A 25,805-nucleotide genomic window follows, 5' to 3' on the forward strand; every position below is an offset into this window, starting at 1 on the left:
TACCCCTTTTTTTATTTCATTTTTTATTTTTTTTAAAAAAAATAGAGTCCCTCCCTGTTTCAATTTTACATAGACCCTATACAGTCCCAGGGGTTTTTGGCCATGTTAAATTTACATAGACCCTATATTGTCCCAGGGGTTTTTGGCCATGTTAAATTTACATAGACCCTATATTGTCCCAGGGGTTTTTGGCCATGCTAATTCCCATAGACCCTATATTGTCCCACGATTTTTGGCCATGTTAATTCCCATAGACCCTATATTGTCCCACGATTTTTCTCCATGTTAAATTTACATAGACCCTATATTGTCCCAAGGGTATTTTTAATAATAAGTCCCATAGACCCTATAAAATCCCCATTCACTACTACTGTGACGTCAATCACACAACAGAGAACCATTACTAAGAAAGCTAGTTTTAAAAAGGCCTTCCCGCTCGAAGTGGATAAATGTGCTGAGACGTAATACCAGCGTGTGACATCATGGGATATACTTGCGTTGATTTCATACTTTCTCTACCATGGAAGATATTTATATGCAGCCTTGCGTGCACCGGAAGCGTTACTGTTTCCTAGTCGATAGTGCGCACACATCCGGGTCCTGCCAATTTGTGTAAAAGTAATAGCTTGGTAATTCATGTTTATCTTAAATCGTTTTATACCATAATATTAAACACATCTTCTGATACCTTAAACTTGTTAACAACTTCGTTTGTTGTTTATTTACAAAAAAAAATCATCAAACAAACAAGGAAAAAGAACTGTTTGTAATAAATGCAAATTATAGTCTCTGTTCACAATAAGTCGACGAAATTTATATCAGCTTTTATGATGGCTTTCAAAATAAACACACTAAATACATCTGAATTGAACACGGTGACATGGACAACACAACTCCTGTAGACATTTTTTTTTTCAAAAAGAATTACTCGTTGATAGCACGAAAGAGAAAATGTAATGTATCGTCTTTCAATGAAAATTTACCTTCGTGCTATTTCTATCTGGCAGAGTTTATATAGGTATTGTAATTAAACTCTTTTCATTTTTTTTTTTGGTTTGTTTAAAGTATGATATTTTAATATAATGAATGTTTTGTTACAACCCAGATAACAGCCCATGATGATACCCTGGAACGCAAAACGGCGACATGTGACTGAAGATCGCAGACAATGACGACTGTGACGATCAGACATGATAAGTTGAAGAAGAAGACGAATTAAGATCGAGACGAAGAGAACGATTATTCTTTTAAGACCCATTTACAATGAATTGGCATGATACATTTAAATACAGATATAATATCTCATTTGATGTCTGTTTGCAGTATATCTTATATAAACAAGTCTTATAAAGTCTTGTAACGAATGTCAACAAATAAAGTTAGATGATAAGATGCGAGGTCACATGATTGGTTTATAAAATAGAAAATTAAGTCTGAATATTGAAAATCGAATTTTGAAGATTTTGTTTTATCCTTGTTTTTACCTGTGCGCCATTTAACGATATAGGAGTATAACTATATAACTAAGAACAAGCAATTATCACCTTTAGAAATCGCGATACCATCCTTGTTTCTCTCATTTCTATATTTTATGGTGCAGAGCGGATGTAACACTTTGCAGCCTCTAACCTTCAGTTACATGTCACGCTTCGGTAGGACCTAATGGTACTAAATTATACTCAGATATTATAAGGAAGCGAATTGCATCACTTAAGTATTTAGCTATAATAATATATCATGACTTCTATTAATCTGTACTTATTATGTTTAATCTTTTTCTTTAAGAATCATATACTTTATAAGGTTTCTGACTGTGATAAAAACTTGTGATGGATCAATCATCATATGGCCAACTATTAACAAGGTGAGTTGCAATCGTAAAGTCTGTAATCCTATTCGGATGATCTATCCATCACTACGTAAAGTAGAACATATACCCAGATATTGAATGAGCCCTACATTAATGCATCTATCTTATTGTTTTAAAAACTGAGAGACGGCAAATGACATAAACAATGTATTATTTAAGAATGTTAATAAATTTAATCACTGATAAATTCACTCATTTCTCCCATTTTTGAAAATGATGTTCAAACCATTTGTGAATCTGCTTGCAAGATTCAATAAAAAAAGCTTTCAATTTTCAAACTTAGTAATTATTAGTAAGCTTTACCGTCACACTCATGTGTTGTGGTAAAGTTACATTCATATGTCGATCTTACTTTATAAAAATATAATAGATATGACAATAATACGATACAAATATATTCATTATATATATATATATATATATATATATATGTGTGTGTGTGTGTGTGTGTGTGTGTGTGTGTGTGTCTGTGTGTGTGTGTAATCACCATATATGAGACCACGGGTTTATATAATAACTTCTATCTAAAAAGAATCATGAAAAGATGGCAGGAGGAATTAGACGTTTAATTTGTTATCTTATTGGTCCTGCTTTTATGATCTATTTATGTATTTATTCATTTATTAACGCAATTAATTAGTATATGCATTATGTATAAGTATATATTGATGATGAAAACTCGCCATATCTGAGACGACGTGGTATTGATCAGAGTTTCATGTGATAACTTCTATCCAGAAAGAGTCATGAAAAGATGGAAGGAAGAATCAGACGTTTATTTTGTTATCATAATGGTCATATTTTTATGATTTTTATTTATTTATTTATTTATTTATTGGCGCAATTAATTCTTTTATGAATTATATATAAGTATATAATGATGATGAAAACTCTCATTTAAGAGACTGGAAAACAACTTGTGCCCGAAGGACATATGTAAATCTTGTCGCTAAAATAATAATGGTATTAAAATGAAACCTGTTTACATTCGTTATTCATGTATTACATTAGTCTTTAGCCTCCTGCAACCTTTCCTGTTTAATACAAAGTTATAGTTTTGGAGTGAACAAATGGGCATGTTAAAAACAAAATTCAACCAATGTAATTTATAGTTATGGGTGTACATTTTGTTCATCGCTCTCTCTCTCTCTCTCTCTCTCTCTCTCTCTCTCTCACCTACTCTAATGTGGAATTAGTTACGTAAGTATGAATATCGTTTTGTAATAGAATGCTATGTTCTATGTACGTACATACATATGCATACATATATGGATGGACGGATCTCTGCATATACGTATGTTTCCATGCATGTTCATATGCATGTACGTACCTACATATATGTGTGTCTCATTCATACCGTCTGATTCTAGGATTCGGCCAATGTGGGTATCTGAGAAAAATTGCCAGTAGCTTCTCGTGTGTTCCCCGGTTCTTCCTCGCTATTAATATAGCAGCAGGAAGGGCGAACAAGCTCTACTTGGTTCACTCTCCGTTTCGCAAAATAAGCCTCTTGAAATCGCAAAAACACAAATCCCCATATCAAGCATCATACAATTTTGTCAACGAATTGACTTACCCAGCCTATCGCTGTTCGAAGGAAAATACGCGATCGCGTCGGTGCCAATTTGGAGCAAATATTGAACTGATTGCAAAATTTAACGAAGGTGTTATTAAGCAACTTGAAGAAATAAAAGAAGAGGATTTACCCGCTGAAACATTAGCAAATATACCTCAAAAAGACATAATTTTAAAATCAAAATATGCTACCGTAAACGATGACAATTTTATAAAATGGTTATATCGTGTGTATTACAAAAAGAAACAGGCTAGTTATGATGATCCAATATTTGTGAGTTTTTCAAGGAAAATACGAAGACTTTATGATGAATACACATCACAACCTTAACAGCCACCACCTCCCTATTCGCTGCCTGAGCAAGAGCCTTCCTATCAACTTCCTCCACCTCTGCAACAAAAAGAACCACAAATCTCAACCCGTATCGCAAACGAACCCTAAGCTTTCCAGATTACCGTCACAACCTGCAGTGACATTTACCGATGAAGCTCTTACTACTTTTGCTGACCGGGATAAATTAATCGATATTGCTACATATAATTCTAGAGAAAAGTTCTTAAAGCCCGAAATTATTGAAGAAATAGAACTTAAATATTGGATTCCTGCATTATATTTTGCCTCCCAAATGAACGGATTGATACAAAATATCCCCGGTACACACAATTTAAACAAAATGTAACCATGGTGATGCAACAACGAACTACTCAACCACAATCTCCAGAATAATAGTTTTACGATGCGCCTACTGGTAGTGGGTTGGGAAGTGGCCTTATTGCCTCTCCTAAAAATATTCTCGATGACCTGCAACGGTTAGAAGTTCTCATAGGATGAAAACAAACTGGACATAACTCACCATAAATAATTAATGAAGCAGCTGATATATGACGATTATTTCAAGACGGTATCATTTATACCGATATTTACTGATGACTTATTGATGTGCTCGTTGTTGATTATCATAGGGACTAATTGTCACAGTGATTAGCTAAATAAATAATTAAATAAAAATGATCGTACTCAGTTCTCATCGTAGACCAATCATGGTCAGGGTGGTAAATTCGCGACTGCCAGTACACAGGATTACTTACGGAAATGGATTTGGTGATGTTACAAACAATCAAATCCAGCTAGGATTTTTTTCTCAAGGTAGACATAAAAACACTGATGTGATTTATGTTACTCAGCGATACACAGAAATACCAAAGGTGATCAGAGATAACTGTAAATTTTAGATAGTTGTGTGTAATGGAGTCGATACTCATACCTTGCGAAATATTCATCAAACATGGAGTGGCGCTGACATGGATATAATTAAATGTATAAACTTTTTTTTCACGAGCGCAAAATGCTTCACACGGATTTATAACAATACATATACATTATCTCAGAACAAGATATCTAATCGGACTTGATACAATTTTTGGATAAAATGTATAGCAGCAACGAGGTCGCTGTGTCTCCAAATTGGCACCGTCGCGATGGCGTAGTTTCCTTCGAGAATAAGTAAGTAAGGTTTTGTAAGTAAAATCGTTGACAGAGTTGTCTCATACTGGATATCGCGACTGTTTGTTTGCTATTTGAAGAGGCTTATTTTGCGAAGCGGAAAGTTAACCAATTAGAGCTCGTTCGTCCTCCCTGCTGCTAATATTGACCGCCATGCATAGCCTATCGTGTGCTGAAAAATAGCGTTAAACCCCACAGCAACAACAACATCATACCGTCTGTTTGTCCTGCAGTTTGCGTTAAAACATCGTAAAGTCAAATAACCGTGCAGAACACAAAGCTGTTTTGCCCTTTGGTGTCAAGCGTTAAGATCAATTACCAGCTTACATCAGCGTGTTTATTCAAATCACGGCTAAACGTACCTTCTTCAAATGAGCATTAGAAGAAAATACTGTAAGATTTGACAAGAATTCGAAACGTATCGTGTACCACACAAGAATATACACATTATAAGCAGTTATTTCAGCCAATACTATTCTATTTTTATTTCTCATTTACATGCAAACGTATCTATAGTAATATCCTCTTTCATGAACTCCTCAGTCTCATGAAAGGGTGTAAACTTCTCTGATTCATCTTATTTTCCTAAACTAATTATATCGTTTTAAAAGTACTTTTCTAGGATTCATCAAAAGCACATGCATGACAATAGATTAGTACGTGCACCTGCTATACGTTTTTCCTCTTTCCTCACGTATATAATTAAAAGGTGGATTAAAATCAATTGATCGAATCTCCTGATATTCCATTGGAAAACAAGAAAAACCGCAAATAAAACATTAAACAAACATCTACCAAACATGTTGCGCCTATTTTACTCTTTGTGAAAAGACAAACCTATTTTGCAGATTATATATAAGTAGATAACATCGCATTGCAACATATATAATACCCACATACTTTATAAATATACGTACGTATGCTTGCATGTATGTATGTATGGATAAATACACCTCTATATGTATGTATGTATGTATGTATGTATGTGTGTATGTATGTATGTATGCATGTATGCATGTATGTATGTATGTATGTATGTATGTATGTACCCCCAAATGCACACACTCATGTATACACACACACACACACACACACACACACACACACACACACACATACATACATACATACATACTGCCTGGGGCATTGTGTTCGTTAAACACAATTATTACTGTCACAAAAACGTGACTAACTGGAAAAAACGGAAATAGTTTTCTAACTGTACTATAATGCCTCGTTTCTATATATCTGTGGCATGATTAGGTAGGGTAACGTTTAAAAAACGTTGTATCATGATTTGCATGATTGCAAACAGAATTACTATTCGGATTCAAGCAAGTGTTCATCCAACGGATGCTGATGAATCGGTAAGAACACTAAAATCAAATGACGTCATATGACAGGGATTGCTTCTGTGGTTAAACATCCTGTTATTCTGTGAATATAAAGCCAGGAAAATAGCGCAGACGGAATAATGAACCAATAATCGAAATCGCTGCAAAACTCTAAATATATAAGGAACAGAGATAACTGCCGAAACGAAATAATTGTCAACCGTGTTATAGGAGGGCTGGTGTATAAACAAAGATTCAGAGGAGAAGAAGAGAACCAATTTATACCTTGGAAGTGGAATAACAGCCATGCACTTACGTTTTGCTGGAATTTTCTCTTTCTGTGTAAGTATTATGCCATTCTTGAATTTGTCATGGCTATGTTACACAAAAGAAATTTCAATAATATAATTAAAAAATCAGTAGTTGTTAGATCATTTTCATGGTAATAGCTTTTTCTTTGACAATCTAATAAAATAAACCATCACAGAGTTCATATATCATTTCATTCAGAGTGTTAGTAGCAAGTGAGGTTTTTAATCAATTATTGCATCTTATACTTGATACAACACAACAAAACAGCTTGATCCGCTAAGACACAAATGTGTATTGTATGACAATTACTTTAAAATTTAAAATCACAACGTATAATTTCAGTCATTTAATTAGTCATCTAATCTAACGACATCTAATTTGAGTCATCGTGTTATTAGTCATGGAGATATTGAAAATAAAAATAAACTTTGATTCTTTATTCTTATAAAGATTGGAACTGACTCATTATCATATATATTATGGCTTGATGATTGTTTTGTAATTATGTCTAGAGTAGTGTTCGCTTCTTAGTACGTTGTCAAATACATTGGTCTTTGACTGTTGATATCGTATTAGGTTGTTCTATGGCATTGGTGCAATGGGCAGAAAATACCAGAGGAATTACAGAAGTACAACATTACCCCTCCAGACACGTTTGGACGAGAATCTCCGACAAACAAAAAAATGGATCAAATCACTATGAAAGATATGGGAGACCTCAACGGTGGGTAACAAAGATATACATCCTAAATTTGTACTTAATTATATCACACTCAATCATACGATAGGTTAAATGTGGTAGGGAGGCCTCATAGGCGGGTAAAAAACATATAAATTATAATTGTATACTTAATTATATCACAACCAATCATACAATAGGTTAAGTGTAGTAGGCAGGCCTCAAAGGTGAGTAACACATATATAAATTCTAATTTTATACTTAATTATATCACAATCAATCGTACAGTAGGTTAGATGTGGTAGGGAGGACCAACAGGTGCGTAACAAACATATACATTCTAATTGTATACTTACTTAATTGTATCAACATCAATCGTGCAACATATTATATATAATTTTATACTTACATAATTAACTGTATCAAAATCAATAGTACAATAGATTGAATGCGGTAGGGAGGCCTAAAAGGTTGGTAACAAAATATATAATTCGAATTGTATACTCACCATATTAACTGTATCAAAATCAGTCGTACAATAGATTAAATGTGGTAGGGAGGCCTCCAAGGTGGGTAACAAATATATAAATTCTAATTTTATACTTAATTATATCCCATCCAATCGTTCAGTAGGTTAAATGTTGTAGGGAGGACCAAAAAGGTGGGTAAATAACATACACATTCTAATTGTATACTTACTTAATTGTATCAACATCAATCGTGCAACATATTAAATACGGTAATGTGCCTCAACGATGGGTAACAAACATATAATAATAATTTTATACTTACATAATTAACTGTATCAAAATAAATCGTACAATAGATTGAATGCGGTAGGGAGGCCTGAAAGGTGGGTAACAAACAAATAAATTCTCATTGTATTCTTACCTAATTAACTGTATCAAAAGCAGTCAATTAAATGCAGTAGGGAGGCCTCAAAGGTGAGTAACAAAATATATAATTATAATTGTATACTCACCAAATTAACTGTATCAAAATCAATCGTACAACAGATTAAATGTGGTAGGGAGGCCTCAAAGGTGGGTAAAAAACATATGCATTATAATTTATACTTACCTAATTAAATGTATCAAGATCAATCGTACAATATATTAAATGCGGTAGTGAGGCCTCAAAGGGGGTAACAAACATATACATTATAATTTATACTTACCTCATTAAAAGTATCAAGATCAATCTAGACTAGATTAAATGCGGTAGGGTGGCCTCAATGGTGGGTAACTAACACATCAATTAAAAGTTATGCTTACCTAATTAATTGTATCAAAATCAATCGTACAATATATTAAATGCGGTAGGGAGACCTCAAAGGAGGGTAACAAACATATAATTTCTAATGTTATACTTAATTATATAACAATCAATCGTACAGTAGGTTAAATGTGGTAGCGAGGCCTCAAAGGTGGGTAACAATCATATCAATTTCAATTCTATACTTACCTAATTAACTGTATCAAAATCAATCTTACAATAGATTAAATGTGGTATAAGTTAGTTGAAAGTGTTATTACAATCCGGTCAAATGGTGTATATTTCCTTTATATATATATATATATATATATATATATATATATATATATATATATATATATATACATTACAGCATCAATTGTATCCGAAATATCACAACCCGTCAACTTTCTCGTAGTCAACAGGCACAGCAACAACAACACAATACCAATGACAAATATAACAGAAACAATATCCAGGTTCACGAAAATTTACACACAATAGTTTCAAAACAAAGTTTCACTTCACGAAAATGCATTTCAAAAAGTGTTATAAACATTTAACATAAAATATACAAAACGAAATGTTACGTAGAAAATAAATTTAATATACATTTTGTATATAGCTACATGATTGGCTTTATTGATGATCATTTGATACAGAGTCAAGACTTAAAAGACATATGATATTTATACCGATTAAACTCATACGATTTATGCAAAACTGTGTATCAGAAACATCACAGGCTATATATATTGCGTATTAGGAAGAATCTGAAGCTGTAGAAATTGCGTGTTAAGACTGTATGAATACTGTATTATTAACTTCACAACCTGTACAAATACAGTATTAAGAACATCATAGACTGTATAAATGGTGCTTTAAGAACTTTACAAACTGTAAAAAACGGTATTATGGACATAAGCTGTAGCAATGCCGTTTAAGACTGTAACAAGCTGTAGAAATGGCGTATTAAGAAATTCATATACTGTATAAATATCGAATCAAGAACCATAATATGTAGTTATACTGCAGTAAGAACTTCACAAACTGTAAACATATTAAGAACCTCACAAACATTCGAAATACCTTGCTAAGAATCTACCAGACTGTAGTTATACTGTGTTGGGAACCTCACAAACAGTATACATTCCTTGCTAAGAACCTTACCAACATTATAATGTTATACAGCTCAATAAAGGGCTTTGATTCAAAAACTAAATAATCTGTTTTTCAACAGTTATTACGATCCGAGTGTGATGACAATTTTCAATTCCTTTTAGTATGCCTCATCCAATCTCCCTGACAGTAATGGAAAACGAATGAGCTATAGATTACGAACCAAAACGGTGAAATATGAAAAAAATCTTCGTAAGCGCAAAAAGCCAGTTCCATCGAGACATGATGCTCTTTTGAAGTCAATAGCAAGTCTTATCTTGCACTAGTCACGTGATGAATCTCAAGCCTCCATCAATATACCTGCAGCTGTCTATCAAGCGCTGGTTTTTCAACATTTCGTTTGACCGCTGTCCACTTACAAACCAGGCTCAGTTTTTTACATTACGTAATATCATTTGAAGTAACAAGATTGCCTGACGACCAAGCGTCCTGGGTATCTGACAGCCGATCTTATAGGCCAAATAACATGCACAAAACTCAAAAGCTGTTTAGCAGTCACCGAAGTTTAGTTTAGAATGTACACTTTGCTTAAGTGGTAAAAGGTTGTTGTTTATAAATCTATGAAATTTTGTCTGGAAATCTTATGCTAATTGGTCTCTGTATGTATCTCAGAGATAAATTCGGCTAACCAACAAGCAGAGCACCAATTAAACAGAAACGTACCCCGTGATATATGATGTGCATATTTCAGTATTTACTGAGCGTTTCATTCAAACTCATGACAATCATCCATTATTCTTATAAACTGAATGATTGTTCACACCTTTGTCAGCAATAATATTGGCCGGTAGCATCAGCATACTTCATGGTTTAACTTGCATAGAACGACAAGCATGATTTCAACACAGCGTTAAATTAGGGTCTCAATTTATAATCATTGCTTCAAAATGTTAATGATCTTTTGTTACAAGATTCGAAATTAAAATAGTTTAGATAATGAATAAAATCATCCAAGTTATTAGTCCCACCATTTAAAACAATAACAAATTAAACAATCCGATCTGTCTTTCTTTATCAAATTTAAATTGTAGATATAGCCATGCGGTAATAAAATCATGTTTCCAACGACTTGAGAGTGGTCTTAATAGTTAGGATTCACTTTTATTTTATGAATATAATTATCTGTTGCCATTTATATTATATCCAAATTGTGTCTCATCGAGAGAGGAATAACTCTGTGTGTGATTGAGAGAAGAATAACAGTGTGTGTGATCGAGAAAAGAATAACAGTATTGAATTTAACAATTTAATTTGTATGTTTTAAATTTTTCTTAGATACCCTCAATGTAAAAAGCATGAATGATGGCATCCTTATGGAGCTGGACATGTTATTGTCCAAACAACAATACTACAGTCTTTATATACAACCGAACAGGTATGTTAAATGTCGGGGGAAGTCCACATTTTCCAATGTCGTGTTAATGGAAGGCGATTCTCTGAAAACAATAAGAATTTTCAAAGTTTGCCTCCATATCTTCGCTACCATACTTCTTCCTCCTATTTCTCATCTGCTACATCTTCTTCTTTATGTTGACTTCTGCTTCGCAACAGCCAAACTTACTTAAAACGTTGGCAGGAAAGCAAAATTAATGGACGGGAAACCATTTGTGTATTGAATATATTTTCTATAATGTTTAGCGCATTAACTTGAAATTGATGTATCTAGCATGAATACCGATGTGAATTTTGCATTAATGATTACACATGAATAAATATCTACTATGTCAGTATATTTATATGAGTTATCCGCAAAACAAATACCCTGTAATATTTTAAAAACTTTTAAACAATAGTGATCTAAAATATAGGTTAGGTTTAAGTCAGAAAATATATTTGCACCGATCTCTTTCTCTCATTATATATATATATATATATATATATATATATATATATATATATATATTCTTTTTTCTTTTCTTTTTCTAGCAGTAAACTTGTTCGAAGTAAGCGTAGAGCTATTCGCGATCCAACAAAATATTGGACAAACGGAATAATTCCATATAGATTCTACCCGGGAGATTTCAGTAAGATAACGTTGATGCAATGAAGAAGCATGCGTTATAGATCTATTCAGGGAAATTAAATATGAATCGAAAGGTTTCCTAATTAGGTATAATATTTTTAATCTACTTTGTTCGATAAAATAATTGTTGTGGAATGCTAAGCGTCAAAAAAATTCGTAGGGATTGTTTCTTACCTATATCAATGTAAATGTTCTTTCTATTAGGGACGGGTGCTATATGACGCAATAGCACTATCGAAGCGTGTTCGCACAAGTTATCTTATTTCCGTTAATGCTAGTGCCAATCTTTACCGGTTCCTACACAAACAATAGAGGATGACCAGCTAAAAACACGGAATGGGAAAACAAAATCTAGTCAGACCCACACAATAATGTAAATAAAGCAAACAAGGACAAGAGAGTAACGGAAATAAATCAACACAGACACACAGAGTAGCGAAAAAAAGACGACGAGGACTAGCATAACAAAATACACAGCGAGAGATAGTAACGGAAATACAACTTCTGAGGCACACAAATAGAAAAGCCAAAGATGGCGGCGCTATAACACTGTTGTTGAATAGCTGTGATAATGTTTTAAATATTATTAGTTATTATGTTAACCAATCCATTGAAAATTTAACTTAGACATGCAGTGTGAATATTCCTGAACCTCTACTGGTCATGTTTGTCAGGGAGATTTACTCCATTGTAAGAAATATGCGCTGAAAAGATTTCCTAGGGTGAAGAGAAGCCCTGTAAATATGGCGGCAAATTTCCATCGATACCGGTTCGTTGTTGGCTCGTCAATAATGGTGAATGAACAACTTTGTTTTGTTAAAAAAACAAAGTGAACACATTGCCGTTTGATTATATTTTGAAGCTGTGTGTGGACACATATTTTGACAGTGACATTGAGGCTGCAAAACGGACCCTATTCTCAGTGGTACAAACAGTTGAGAGAATGATAAAGTGGAAGGGTACGGATAAATCTATAAATAATATGAAAGATATTTTGAATCTATTTCTGTCCACAGACCCAAATGACGTACCAAATTTATGTGCATTGGATCTATCAAAGTTGCCACCTGTATCTTACAATTATGTGGACATGTCAATTTTATTAAAGGACTTGGAAAATGTGAAACATTCGGTGGACATACTTAAGTTATGTGCAATGCAACATTTATGTGAACAAACCCATCCGTGTTCGACAGTCAAAAGTACACAACTCAGTCTGACATTGTACTCACTCAGAATTCATCTGCAAACCGAGGCTACAGTACATCAAGTCATCAGCTGAAAAGTCAACCATATATATCAACAACGAATACACACGAACCCAGTCGTCCAAAAGAAAGAACCGTTACTAGTAGCACACGCGAAGGTATGCAATGCACGGATTCAAACAGCAACGAGACTCGGGCTAGTGCGAACAATACTTGCTCTGCTTTATGGGATACAACAGCAGAAATCCATTATAATAATACATCATATGACGGCGAATTAAACAACAGCTCATCTGCGTTAAAAATGGTCGCATGTTCAGAAGACTACAATGCCTATGACGAGGATTTGGAAAACGATAAAACTTTTGCTCAAGTCGCAAGTTCTCTGAGGAACAACGACCACTGTATGACAGCATTTCCTCATAAAACATCGCTCACGAATCTGCATCAACGACGGTTTAGCAAGTTTACGAATGGTACGAATGTCCAATCCACACACCAATTTTCAAGAAGGCGTGGAAGTATTATCATAGAAAAGGTAACGTCTTCAAATTTGCATACAGTGCGTCCAGTGCGACAGCGATGCAGATTCGTGACAAGACTTGCCCCTGAAGCGCAGGAATCAGACATTTTCTCGCATATTGAGCGTTACTCTGGAGTTAAGCCCACCTACGTGGAAAAGTTGCAAACGAAATGTAATACCTGTGCCAGCTTTAAAATCACATGTGATAACCCTACACACAATGCGATGATGAATGTTGATGCGTGGCCAAGAAACGCATTAGTGAGAGAATACTATCAAAGTCGTAATGGAACTATCATATCCACAAATTGGACTCAAATTATCCACAATGGAACATTTACGCATTTCATTTTATAAATGTCGTTCATTGACAAGAAATATACAAAATGTAAGAACTTTATAGGAATGTTCCGATATTTGTTTTTTACATGAATTGTGGCTTCTCGACAGTGAGTTAGACTATCTCTCATCCGTACACGACAAGTTCTATGGATCAGGGGACTCGCCAATTAAATCTTCTAACGCTATTCATACAGTCAGACCTAACGGAGGTGTCTGGGTGCTATACCACAGATCTCTCGCAAGTATTATAGAATTACAACACTGATGATCCCAGATTAATAGGTATTAATATCCATATGGGGGATTCCTCTTCGCTTTTTATCAATATATATTTACCTTGTGATATTGCGGGCAAGTTTAGTGAATTTGTAGATCATTTGTGCAAAATTAATTATATTGTAGAAAATGCTAATACTAAAAATGTTTATGTAGTAAGAGATTGGAATGCTAATACGCTCAAGCCCAAGTCCTTTGGAGATGAACTTCGTCTATTTTGTGACGAATATGGTTATATCATATCGGACTTAAAACTAATCATAGACCACTCATCACAGTTTACTTTCATCAGTGGTTCTCACAATACAGTGTCTTGGTTGGATCATTGTGTTTCTACACAGCCTGCTCATTCCGCTACAACTGATATGAGAATACTTCACACCCTAGTAGGGTCCGACCATCGTCCTACGTTAATGACTATTAAGACTCATCTACTTCCCAGATTTGATTCTTGCCCCAGTGAACTCTTAAACTTGAAACACAACATCAATTGGTCAGACCTTACTTCTGAGGAAAAGCTGAATTATACTCAGACATCGGCATTCTTATTAAGCAAGATTGAGATCCCACATTGTGTTGCGATCTGTAATGACAACTGCAGCACTAACCAGGTGCATACGAAACATATACATTGACTATACACTGATATAGTAAAAGCTTTGTCGAGTTCTAGTAATAGCTTGACTAGTAAATCCAAACGCAGTCACCGGGTTATACCAGGCTGAAATGACTGTCAGATAACTACATGAATTTGCACGTAATGCTTACCTTATGTGGCGTGATAAGGGTATACCTCGTCACGGCCATCTCAGTAACCAAACGCACCAAACAAGAGCCCAATTTAAGTATACTCTTAAATTATGTAAGATGGAGTAAGTGAAACATCGAGTAGACTCGTTAGCACAAAAAATTGAAAACGTCGATCAACGTGAATTCTGAAAGCAAGTTAAACAAAATAATACGACAACATCCAATAAACTACCAATTTGCATTGATGGGAACCATGGTCAGAATAATATATGCAACATGCGGAAAAATCATTTGGAAGACTTACTCAATAATTTTAAAAATGAATCGAATAAGAAGCATGTGCTTTCAACATTGAATACTCCTTCTGATGCTATTGAGGAAATCATATTATCTGAGATTCAAAGTGCAATTACAAGACGAAAAGGCTGTCCAGGACTAGATTTTTTCTACGTGGAACATTTTGAACTTTCATATAGTAGACTTCGTGTGCTTTTGATGATTTTATTTAATTGTATGTTTGTGCATCACTTTGTACCAGATGATTTCACAAAAGTTACAATTATACCGCTACTAAAGGGCAAAATTGAAAATCTTGCGGACAAAAATAACTACATACATATAGCTCTTACGACTATTATTTCAAAAATATTTGAATGCATCATACTGCGAGGATGTGAAGTCACAAATCTCCAATAATCTGTTTGTTTTTAGAAAGCAGCATTCAACATATTTATGCATATATGCCTTTAAATAAACTGTTAGCTATTATGCAGAACACGGCAGCCCAGTATTTGCATGCTTTTTAGACGTTAACAAGGCATTTGATAGGGTCAATCACTGGACACTCTTTAAAAAGTTGATTGATATTAAAATACCTGCCTACATAGTTCATATTTTAGTTAACTGGTATGGCAAACAGTTGCATTGTGTACGACGGGGAAGTGTAATATCAAGCGCTTTCCATGTAACCAATGGGGTGAGGCAGGGGTATTATTTCCCCTTTATTATTTAATATATATATATATATATATATATATATATATATATATATATATATATATATATATATATATATATATATATATAGACGGGTTAAATCGTAAGCTCGGTCTGCCATCAAATGCGTTGTTTCTTAACAATTTTTGCTTTGCTGATGATATGTCATTGATAAGTCCATCTATCACAGGTTTAAGGTAATTATTAAAGATAGGTGAACAATACGCATTTGTGAATGATATCATCTATAATACACAAAACTCAGTATGCATGGTCTTTCAGCCAACTTCTTTCAAATTACAATCTCCTCCCCTGTACATCTTAACGGCAATGCTCTTACCTTTGTAAACAGTTATACCTATTTGGGTCATATTTTGAAATCCAATCGTTCGGATAATGAAGATATGATGAGACATTACCGACCTTTGTGTACTCGAAAAAACATGCTTCTACGTAAATTTAATAATTGTTTATTTAATATCATGAATAGATTATCCAAATCTTATTGCTGCACTATGTATTGTGCTCCTCTGTGGACAAACTTTAGTGAATATATGAAAAGAAAACTAGTTATTGATTATAATAATAGTCTTCGTTTTCTAGCAGGTCTTCCTAGGTGGACCAGTGCCTCCAGCATGTTTGTAAATCATAATGTATTTGGTTTTGATGAAGTCATGAGAAAGTATGTTTTCTCAATGATGACAAGAATATCTAATATTAAGAACTGTATATTGAAATCTCTTTGGAACTATGGCATTCATTTAAATTCTCAGATTATTAGTATAGGGAACAAATTACTCTTTAAATGTGCCATTTAATTTCCTTCTTAACACGGCATGGCACAATTATTTGTTTAAATGTATATGTATACTTGTATGTATAATATGTATGTCCTTTTATGTTCACAATGTTTTTACTTTATAATTATATTTTCATATAGAGGTATGGACTTTTGTAGTCGGAAATAAAGAATTATTATTCTTATTCTTATTATTCTTATAAAGTAATGGAAATCAGACAAATTTGGGAACATATAGTTGCGGATATAAGGTATCTCAAGCCCACACAGCATAAAAGGGCAACTCGGGTCCACGTTGCAGAAGATATAAGACGAAATCGAATAGGTTCCGATTATGTTTAGAAATAACATTACAATATCTGATAGAAATTATAGTATCTTCAATGCTATATAAGGAAATAAATTTCACATCCATGTTCACTGTATATGAAAAAATAATGCATATATGTTGTGTAACAAACTTTGCCGCGAAATGAAAGAGATTACACTCGTGTAATACAAGTTCATGTTTATTTGACATTCAAACAAGACTCTCTACATATCATTTCAATAGCAAAGGGACACTTACACATTTTGTACATTGTACACGTTTGTACTCTTACACATTGTATGCTTTATGGATCAGACTGAACAGAACATGGTCCGGCAGGCTATGAGTGAATGGGAACGTTGCACCTGTCTCCGATTTAGGAAGACCACGTCTTCTGACACCAATTTTATTGTTTTCCGTGACGGAAAAAAGTAAGAATATAACGATGAAAATACAATGAAATTCAGATATTTCTTACCTTTTATTTCTTCTTTTGAATACGTATGATCTATATATATGTATATCTATCTATATATCTATCTATCTATCTATCTATCTATCTATCTATCTATCTATCTATCTATATATATATATATATATATATATATATATATATATATATATATATATATATATATATGTGTGTGTGTGTGTGTGTGTGTGTGTGTGTGTGTGAGAGTTTATCCAGGCCGTTCTTTCAGCTTGGATTATATACGTTCATATCACCATCTCTTTTTATTTGATTATTATTAGATTATGGTACGAAAGGACGCTAAATATTACCATATGGGTTTAAAAGCCTGGAGAGGGAGAGTCCAAAGTTTTCCAGAAGTACTCATCAGTCGTGAGATTCTTCACATCGGGTTGAATGAAAATTGAATTGGATAGGGGAGTCATTATTGTATTTGTTTTGGAAACCTAGCATAGTTACCTGTGGTTGAAATATACACATGTACAATTAAAATATGGTACTTAAGACACCACCATTCCTCGAAGATAAAAAATGACATATTATTTCTTTCTATATAATTTTCGAAAATAAGTATCCTGTTCGGATGACAGACATTCTGAATATATATGTGTGTGTGTGTGGCTGTGTGTGTGTGTGTCTGTGTGTTTGTGTGTGTTGTTTCAATAAAAGTAATACAGTGATGCTTCTATCGGAATTGGAAGCCTTACACCTGTAAATATTTTGCCCGAAAAAGGAAGAAAAACATCAATCCTGAAGTTTGTTTTAAAAGAGGTATAATGCTTTGTGATGCATTTGATTTGTTTTCACGAGGACCTTCAAATGTTTATTGAGCAAAAATGTAAAAAAATAAGTATTAAGTGAAACAAGGGCGATGACTTCGTTAAAGACAGTCATAAAACAGAAAACAGAGAACGTCGATCTTTACTTGAATCTTTTTAATGTAAAGCCTCGTGCAAAACATAAATTTTAGCCCATGGAGTCCTTCAAACGTTTTTGAGCATAATACAAAATGAAAGGCAATGTTCAAAGTCAATACGCGAGCAAATCTCCGTATTATATTTTTGATGAAAGCAGTGAAATCGAATTTGTCAGACGTCTGTTTAAAAATAAGTACTAAATGTAATTTCAATTCATGGAGTGGTGAGAGGAAACGCTATTTAATGGCAACAGTCAAAGTCAGAAAGTGACCATAACTTTAACATCACACAAGTCTTGGTAAGGTTAGTTGCCACATCAAGTCTTGGCAAGGATAGTTATCACATCAAGTCTTATTTCAGGCCATTAAAAGATTGAGACATTATTGAGCAGAAACGAACATTGTGACGGATGTGACGCTACTCGTCGGAATGAAACGATTGGACTTACGAAAGCTATATACTCTACCCATTCATATGGCTCGTACAGAAAAAATTAAATGCGCATAAGGATGATTTCTAGAATAGATCGTGAAAATCAAATATTCATAATTTGAAAATAATCATTATTTAAATTTAAGTATTGTATTCGTTACCATGTTTGGAAAAAACGAAAATTGTTAATTTATGGGTATATTAGTAATTCATGGAAAGAACAAAACCAACAACCCTTCAACTGCTGATACAAAACAATAGATTGCAATGTACAATATATTTTGAGTGTTGATATGCACAGTACATTTTGAGTGTTGGCATGTACAGTACATGTTACGGTGCTTGCAATATCCAGTAAATAAAGCTACCCAATTCACATTTCCTATTCTTTCCAGGTGCTCATCTAAGTTGGGAATGTTGGGTGGACGGCAGAATGTGTACTTATCGTCAGATGGGTGCAGATATGTAAGTACCGGTTATTAGGTTTTTGACACACTTATAAACTCACACACACTGGACAGCAATACCTTGTTCATATTAATTTATTTTCTGCTGCACAATGGTCCTAATCTGACAAGTTGGATATAAAGATAGTTTACACTGCAGATTTGTCACTATAGGGTACAGGATGTAAGACCATGTGCCCGTGAAGTGGGCTAAGATACAAAATTATGAGAGTGAAATATTTGCATTTAGCTAAAAATTTCCAAAATGAGAGTTTTGATTATTATATAAAACGTATTGAAATGAATTATAAGGTAACGTCTAAAAATCGTTATGATACTAATTGTAAGTCTATGCAGACTGGAGAGTGAGCAATAGCTTAATGGAAGAAAGACTCATGACAATATTTATTTTATACCTTTAATATACAGATAGGAACGTACTTACACGAGATTGGGCATGCGATTGGTCTTGAGCACGAACACCAGCGGCCGGACAGGGACGATTATGTTGACATCATTACGGACAACGTGAACCCAGATTATTCAGACCAGTTCGAGAAACTTACATCACTGGAGGTTGACCATATGAATATCTCATACGATCCCTCTTCCATAATGCATTACAGTGTCACCGTAAGTGGATGTCTTGAGTATATTCTCAAACGACTTTCTTTGATCTTGTATTCATTGTATAATCTATGTATGTGTGGAAATAGGTAAATGAATATGCATACAAATACACACACATACATACACACACATACCATCCAACATTCAACATAATTGAAGAAAGGAGATTTGTTAGCTTGAAGATGTGCTTGGCAAATTTATTGGACCATTGAAAGAAAGGTAAACAAAGTTGTACATGACTTCGTTTGGTGTGGTCTAGTGTATGGAAATTAATATATGTATTCTATTCTACGTCTTACGATGCTTATATACATATCAATGCCCCATACACATGTTCCATTTTCGTCTAAGATATGTCTCATTATTCAAGTTAGCGTTAAAAAGCGGTATATATACGTGTATAGTTCTAAATAATGTAACAATCTGCCGTTTATTGGGTTCATCAATTGTCGATGACCTAGCTAGCAACATCTCTTTTGCTGATCATTCGTTACCCTTGCTTCTTCACACCAAGATAACACCACTGATATCTGTCATCATGAAAGAATTAAGGATGTAGACATATGGGGCCAACGTATCTTATCAATGTATAAATAAATGAAGGAAAATGTCGGAGAGATGATCGCCATCTTTATTTCTTTTCTACTTTCTTGCTCACTTTATCAACACCATGTTTTAGAGAGACTTATTCTATGATGGAGCATATAAATTTTGTCTGCGTCAAAACACAGTCCGATAGAATGTACTTACATTATATCATCCCTTCAGGAATTTTCCAAGGGTGGAGGGTTGGAAACAATACGTTTCAAGTACCCAGTAAACGAGGCTAGCATAGGAGATCCGCACATGAAACAACCGTCATTCACAGATGTAGAAATCGTAAACAAAATGTACAAATGTCACGGTAAGTACTGAATTGTGTTTTTTTCTAGAATGTGGAGTAAAACGACATTGACTGATTTCTACCTTACTCAAGTGATGACTCTTTGTTATCTTTTTCTTAAAAATACAATGATTACATTATACATTTACCTAATAAATATATTTATGTTTTACTTTTAAATTTAAAGGCTTTATTTCAACCGTGTGAAATGTAACGTATACAGTCCAGGTTGCAAGTCAGATTCATGAAATAAATTGAAGACAAAACAGAAAAAACAATATATTTAAAAATTATATATATTTCATTCATAAACTGTTTGTTGTGATGTGATGCTAGCATTCCTAGTTCAAAATACCTGAATGTTAGTACGAGCAAGTAATTAAAATTATATATATATATATATATATATATATATATATATATATATATATATATATATATATATATATATATATATATATGAGACGGAATAACTTTAAAAACAAAATACTAGACAAATATCATCAACAGTAGTGGTCACTCTCATGTGTTGATTTACAGCTGTTTGTACAAACAAGTATAAGGACAACAAACTATGTGACATTTGGGCGAAGGCCGGACAGTGTAATGCTAATACATGGATGATTCAGAATTGTGCAAGGTCATGCGACAGATGTTCCGGTACACAATCGACACCCTGTCCGACCACCAAACTAACAACACAAAAATCAGTTGGTAAATATTATGTTTCAATATTTTCAAAATCCAAAATAGGCAGAAGTAGATAAAGAGATACATTGATAGATAGAGATATCTAAATATGGGTAGATAGTTTGATTGGTATGTAGATAACACTGATATCTATTATATATTAACATTATCTGTTCAAATAAACAGAGATGATTTATTTTGTAGCATACGCATACATATATATCCTTAAGAAAGTCAACATCTTTTCAATAACATTATATGTAAATTACTTTGTTTCAGCTATATACTTAACCAAGTCACTAGTTACCGTTGACTCAATGCTCACGCTTGACATTTTTGTGTGTGTGCTGCATAGCGACAGGAACATAAATATGTATTTTATTGGTTTGTATGTCTTTAATTTATACTAATATTGAATATGAATTTAAATTAGATATGTTAGTCACTGAATTTATTGCATCTTCCTATGACAGGAGAAGAATGTAACTAATTAGTGTAATTTCTAGACATCCATTTTATTCTGTGTGCGTGTATTTCTTGCTTAAAGTGTTCTAAATTTGATTCCACAACACTTGAATGTAAAAATTTGCACAGCGATAGCAGGACGTGCGACACATGGGAACAGGCAGTTAATTCTCTATTTACAAGTGTATTAATGTTTCGCTGTGTTTAGGCATGATGGGACGTTTGCATATATGTGTGTGTGTTTGGATATGAGTTGCGACGGCTAAGTGTGACTGTTACAAGTGTGTTATTGTATCTTAGTATTTGGGTATGGGTCGGAGTACGTATATGTGTATTTGGCATAGGTGTCACTGCCAAGAGTGAATGATGCAAATGTGTAAGTGTATTCTATTGTTTGGTCATGTGTGTGTATGCTTATTTCTGTGTATAGGGCATGGGTGTGTATGTGGGTCTGTACCTATTATGGCATGGGAGGCGACGGCTAAGGTTGTGTACTATATAACGCACTACCTCTTTGAGAACTATAAACCGAATATGTTGATACTTTAATAAAACTTTCTCGTCCATGTTTAGTTTTTGTTTTCTCTTTTGTAATCATTTTTATATATGTTTTAAACTGTTTTCATGGAAGTAAAAAATCACGCGTTAATTATCTATAATCTTTAGGTAGTTGTAGGGACGAAAAGGATACCTGTGCAACCTGGGCTAGATATGGTTTCTGTGATAATAAGAGAGCTCAAGCAGTACGATTGTGTCCAAAAACATGCAATCTCTGTGATCAGCGTCCGAAGTAAGACTTTCTTCTCTATTTTATTATTATTTGTTATTATCATGTTATTATTTGGAATCTTATTCTTTTAAACAGTTATTATTTCTTTGGATTAGGTAAAAACATTTTAATTAAGTTTGAGGATGGAAATGTTTGCGTTAAAAACAAAATCAAAGCACTAAACGTTTAATCGTCAAAAATGCAAAGTATCCGTTTTTTTAAAGTATAGTCGACATTGCTTTCAGTGCACGTATGTTCGTATGCAAAGCATGCACACGTTGTTGCATATGAATCAAATGATACTAACATCCTTCATTTTTTCATTGCTCCAATAGTGCCATACAAACGTGAGACAATGTGTAAGAATTACTGAGTCTATTAGTATCATACAAACGTGTGACAATATGTAATAATGATTTAGTCTTTAAGTATCATACAAACTTGTGGCTATGTGAGAACGATTTAGTCTATTAGTATCATACAAACGTGTGACAATATGTAAGAATGATTTAGTCTATTAGTAACATACAAAGGTGTGACAATATGTAAGAATGATTAGTCTATTAGTAACATACAAACGTGTGACAATATGTAAGAATCATTTAGTCTATTTGCTTTCCATGTCGATTTAGTCACCTTATGCTCCGCGTGTTATAGTTTATTTATGGCTAGTGTTGACTGATTCTTTTTTTGGTGCATGACAGTCAGACGGATGCCATGTCAGGTTATTGTTTCATTGTTATGGTTACCCTACAGAGATTTAACTTAACCTTTAATAATATGATAGTAAACCAGTTTAAGAACGATTTAAATGCGGAACCGCCTCAGTGGCCATATCACATCTAGAACTACTTTAATTTTATATTTAGGAAATATGTATTCCTTTAGATAATATATATTTTCTATATTTAATTGATTTTTCGTGTTCTCTTTCTTCTTCTTTGTTTTATCCCTCTTCGTCTTCTTCTCCCTGTCTCTTTATCTCTCTATCTGTATATATATATATATATATATATATATATATATATATATATATATATATATATATATATATATATATATCTTTCTTTATACACCGTACGAACATTAAACACAATAAATGTGTCAACGTTGCCGGTAGGGGAAAGTTTCGATGTTGAATGCGATACAAATGCAAACCATAGCACGACGATTTTAAATATTAGCTTATTTAAAATAATTTCCCATATGAATAAACATGATTCAATCTATCATTGAGTAAACTTGATGTAACTTGTTTATTTTAAACGGTAAGGGACACCGTTTGTCAAAATGCATCACAAATTCTATGACAAATAACATTTTGTAAAGGTAAGTCTCCCGAATTATTATAATGCTAAAAGGTAATTAGCAATATTATACAAATTCTTTGTCGGCAGTTCTTAGACATTTAAACCTAAAACTTGGAACCAACGAACATAAAGTCCAGAAGTAGAAACAACTATTCACGGCAATGATGTAGAATACTTAAGATCGCCATGCAAAATCAACCAAACGAACTATGTGTATGAAATAACAGATCAAACCGTTCCTATGCTGCTATATAATGCGCGTGAACGTTTGCGGTACATTCTAAAATTTTAAATGTTTAGGTTTTCTCAAATGTGAAGTATTTTAAAAGATTTGTTTGTCGAGACAACCATGTGCTTTCTGCTCACTCAGAATTGAATGAAAAAAATAGCAAAATAGAAACACAAATCATAACACTTATTATACCCTTTAGCTTAAGATGTTATTGTACGTAGTCTGTTAGATACGACTGAACACTCTTAGATACAGCTGAATGCTGTCAGTTACGACTTAACACTGGCAGATACAACGGAACGCTGTCAGATAACACCACAAATTGATGGTCTAGCCATTCCAGCAATGTATGCAGTACCTATGCTCCCCATTAAGCGTGTCAATGTAAAGAACGATTGTATACAGTAATACGGTTTGCTTGGTAGTAATGTTAACTACAGTGACTCCGTTATAATGCGAACATTTAATGAAAATGAGTTTTGCAACCTTCACATCTGTAATAAAAGAAAACATTAGTTTTGCAACCTTCACATCTGTAATAAAAGAATATATGATTTTTGGAGCTTTCACATCTGTAATAAAAAAAAAAAACATGATTTTGGAGCTTTCACATCTGTAATAAAAATATACACGAGTTTCGCAACCTTTACATGTGAAATAAAAGATTCCAAAAGCTTTGCAACATTCACATCTGTAATAAAAGAATACATGAGTTTTGCAACCTTCACATCTGTAATAAAAGAATATATGAGTTTTGAAACCTTCACATCTGTAATAAAAGAATACATGTGTTTTGAAACCTTCACATCTGTAATAAAAGAATACATGAGTTTTGCAACCTTTTGCACCTGTAATAAAATAATACATGAGTTTTGCAACCTTCACATCTGTATTAAAAGAATATATGATTTTTGGAGCTTTCACATCTGTAAAAAAAAAGAATACATGATTTTTGGAGCTTTCACATCTGTAATACAAATATACATGAGTTTTGCAACCTTTACATGCGTAATAAAAGATTCCAAAAGCTTTGCAACATTCACATCTGTAATAAAAGAATACATGAGTTTTGCAACCTTCACATCTGTATTAAAAGAATATATGATTTTTGGAGCTTTCACATCTGTAAAAAAAAAGAATAAATGATTTTTGGAGCTTTCACATCTGTAATACAAATATACATGAGTTTTGCAACCTTCACATCTGTAATAAAAGAATACATGAGTTTTGAAACCTTCACATCTGTAATAAAAGAATCATAAGTTTTGCAACCTTTAGCATCTGTAATAAAAAATTACACGAGTTTTGCAACTTTCACATTGTAACAAAAGAATACACGAGTTTTTCATACCTTATCTTAAAGTAGATTCAGAAACATATATTGTTCATGAAGTGGAAGCTTTGCGTATCATTACTCGTGGCTTTGTTACTCGACACAATGTAATGTTTAAATTAAATTTGTAAAATATTTCTGTCGCTCTCTCTCTCTCTCTCTCTCTCTCTCTCTCTCTCTATATATATATATATATATATATATATATATATATATATAGTCTTTAATTTAAAAAAAAACACAACAAATTATGTTTAATCAAACTTACCCGGCATAGCATATTGGTTAGCAA

The 25,805-nt window shown here is 33.3% G+C and overlaps 1 protein-coding gene across 1 annotated transcript; it reads left to right on the forward strand.

Annotated features, from left to right (window-relative positions):
- Window positions 1–11,002: 11,002 nt before the first annotated feature.
- On the forward strand, window positions 11,003–21,481 carry LOC149800487 (zinc metalloproteinase nas-4-like). The gene is made up of 5 exons (XM_089958441.1): window positions 11,003–11,082; window positions 19,151–19,220; window positions 19,631–19,834; window positions 20,600–20,735; window positions 21,255–21,481. Exons 1-5 carry the CDS (start codon window positions 11,003–11,005, stop codon window positions 21,479–21,481), a joined length of 717 nt encoding a protein of 238 aa, XP_089814567.1.
- The last annotated feature ends 4,324 nt before the right edge of the window (window positions 21,482–25,805 follow it).

The sequence above is a fragment of the Sinohyriopsis cumingii genome, chromosome 5, assembly GCF_028554795.1.
Source record: "Sinohyriopsis cumingii isolate HCF-2022 chromosome 5, ASM2855479v2, whole genome shotgun sequence".
Taxonomy (NCBI): Eukaryota; Metazoa; Mollusca; class Bivalvia; order Unionida; family Unionidae; genus Sinohyriopsis; species Sinohyriopsis cumingii.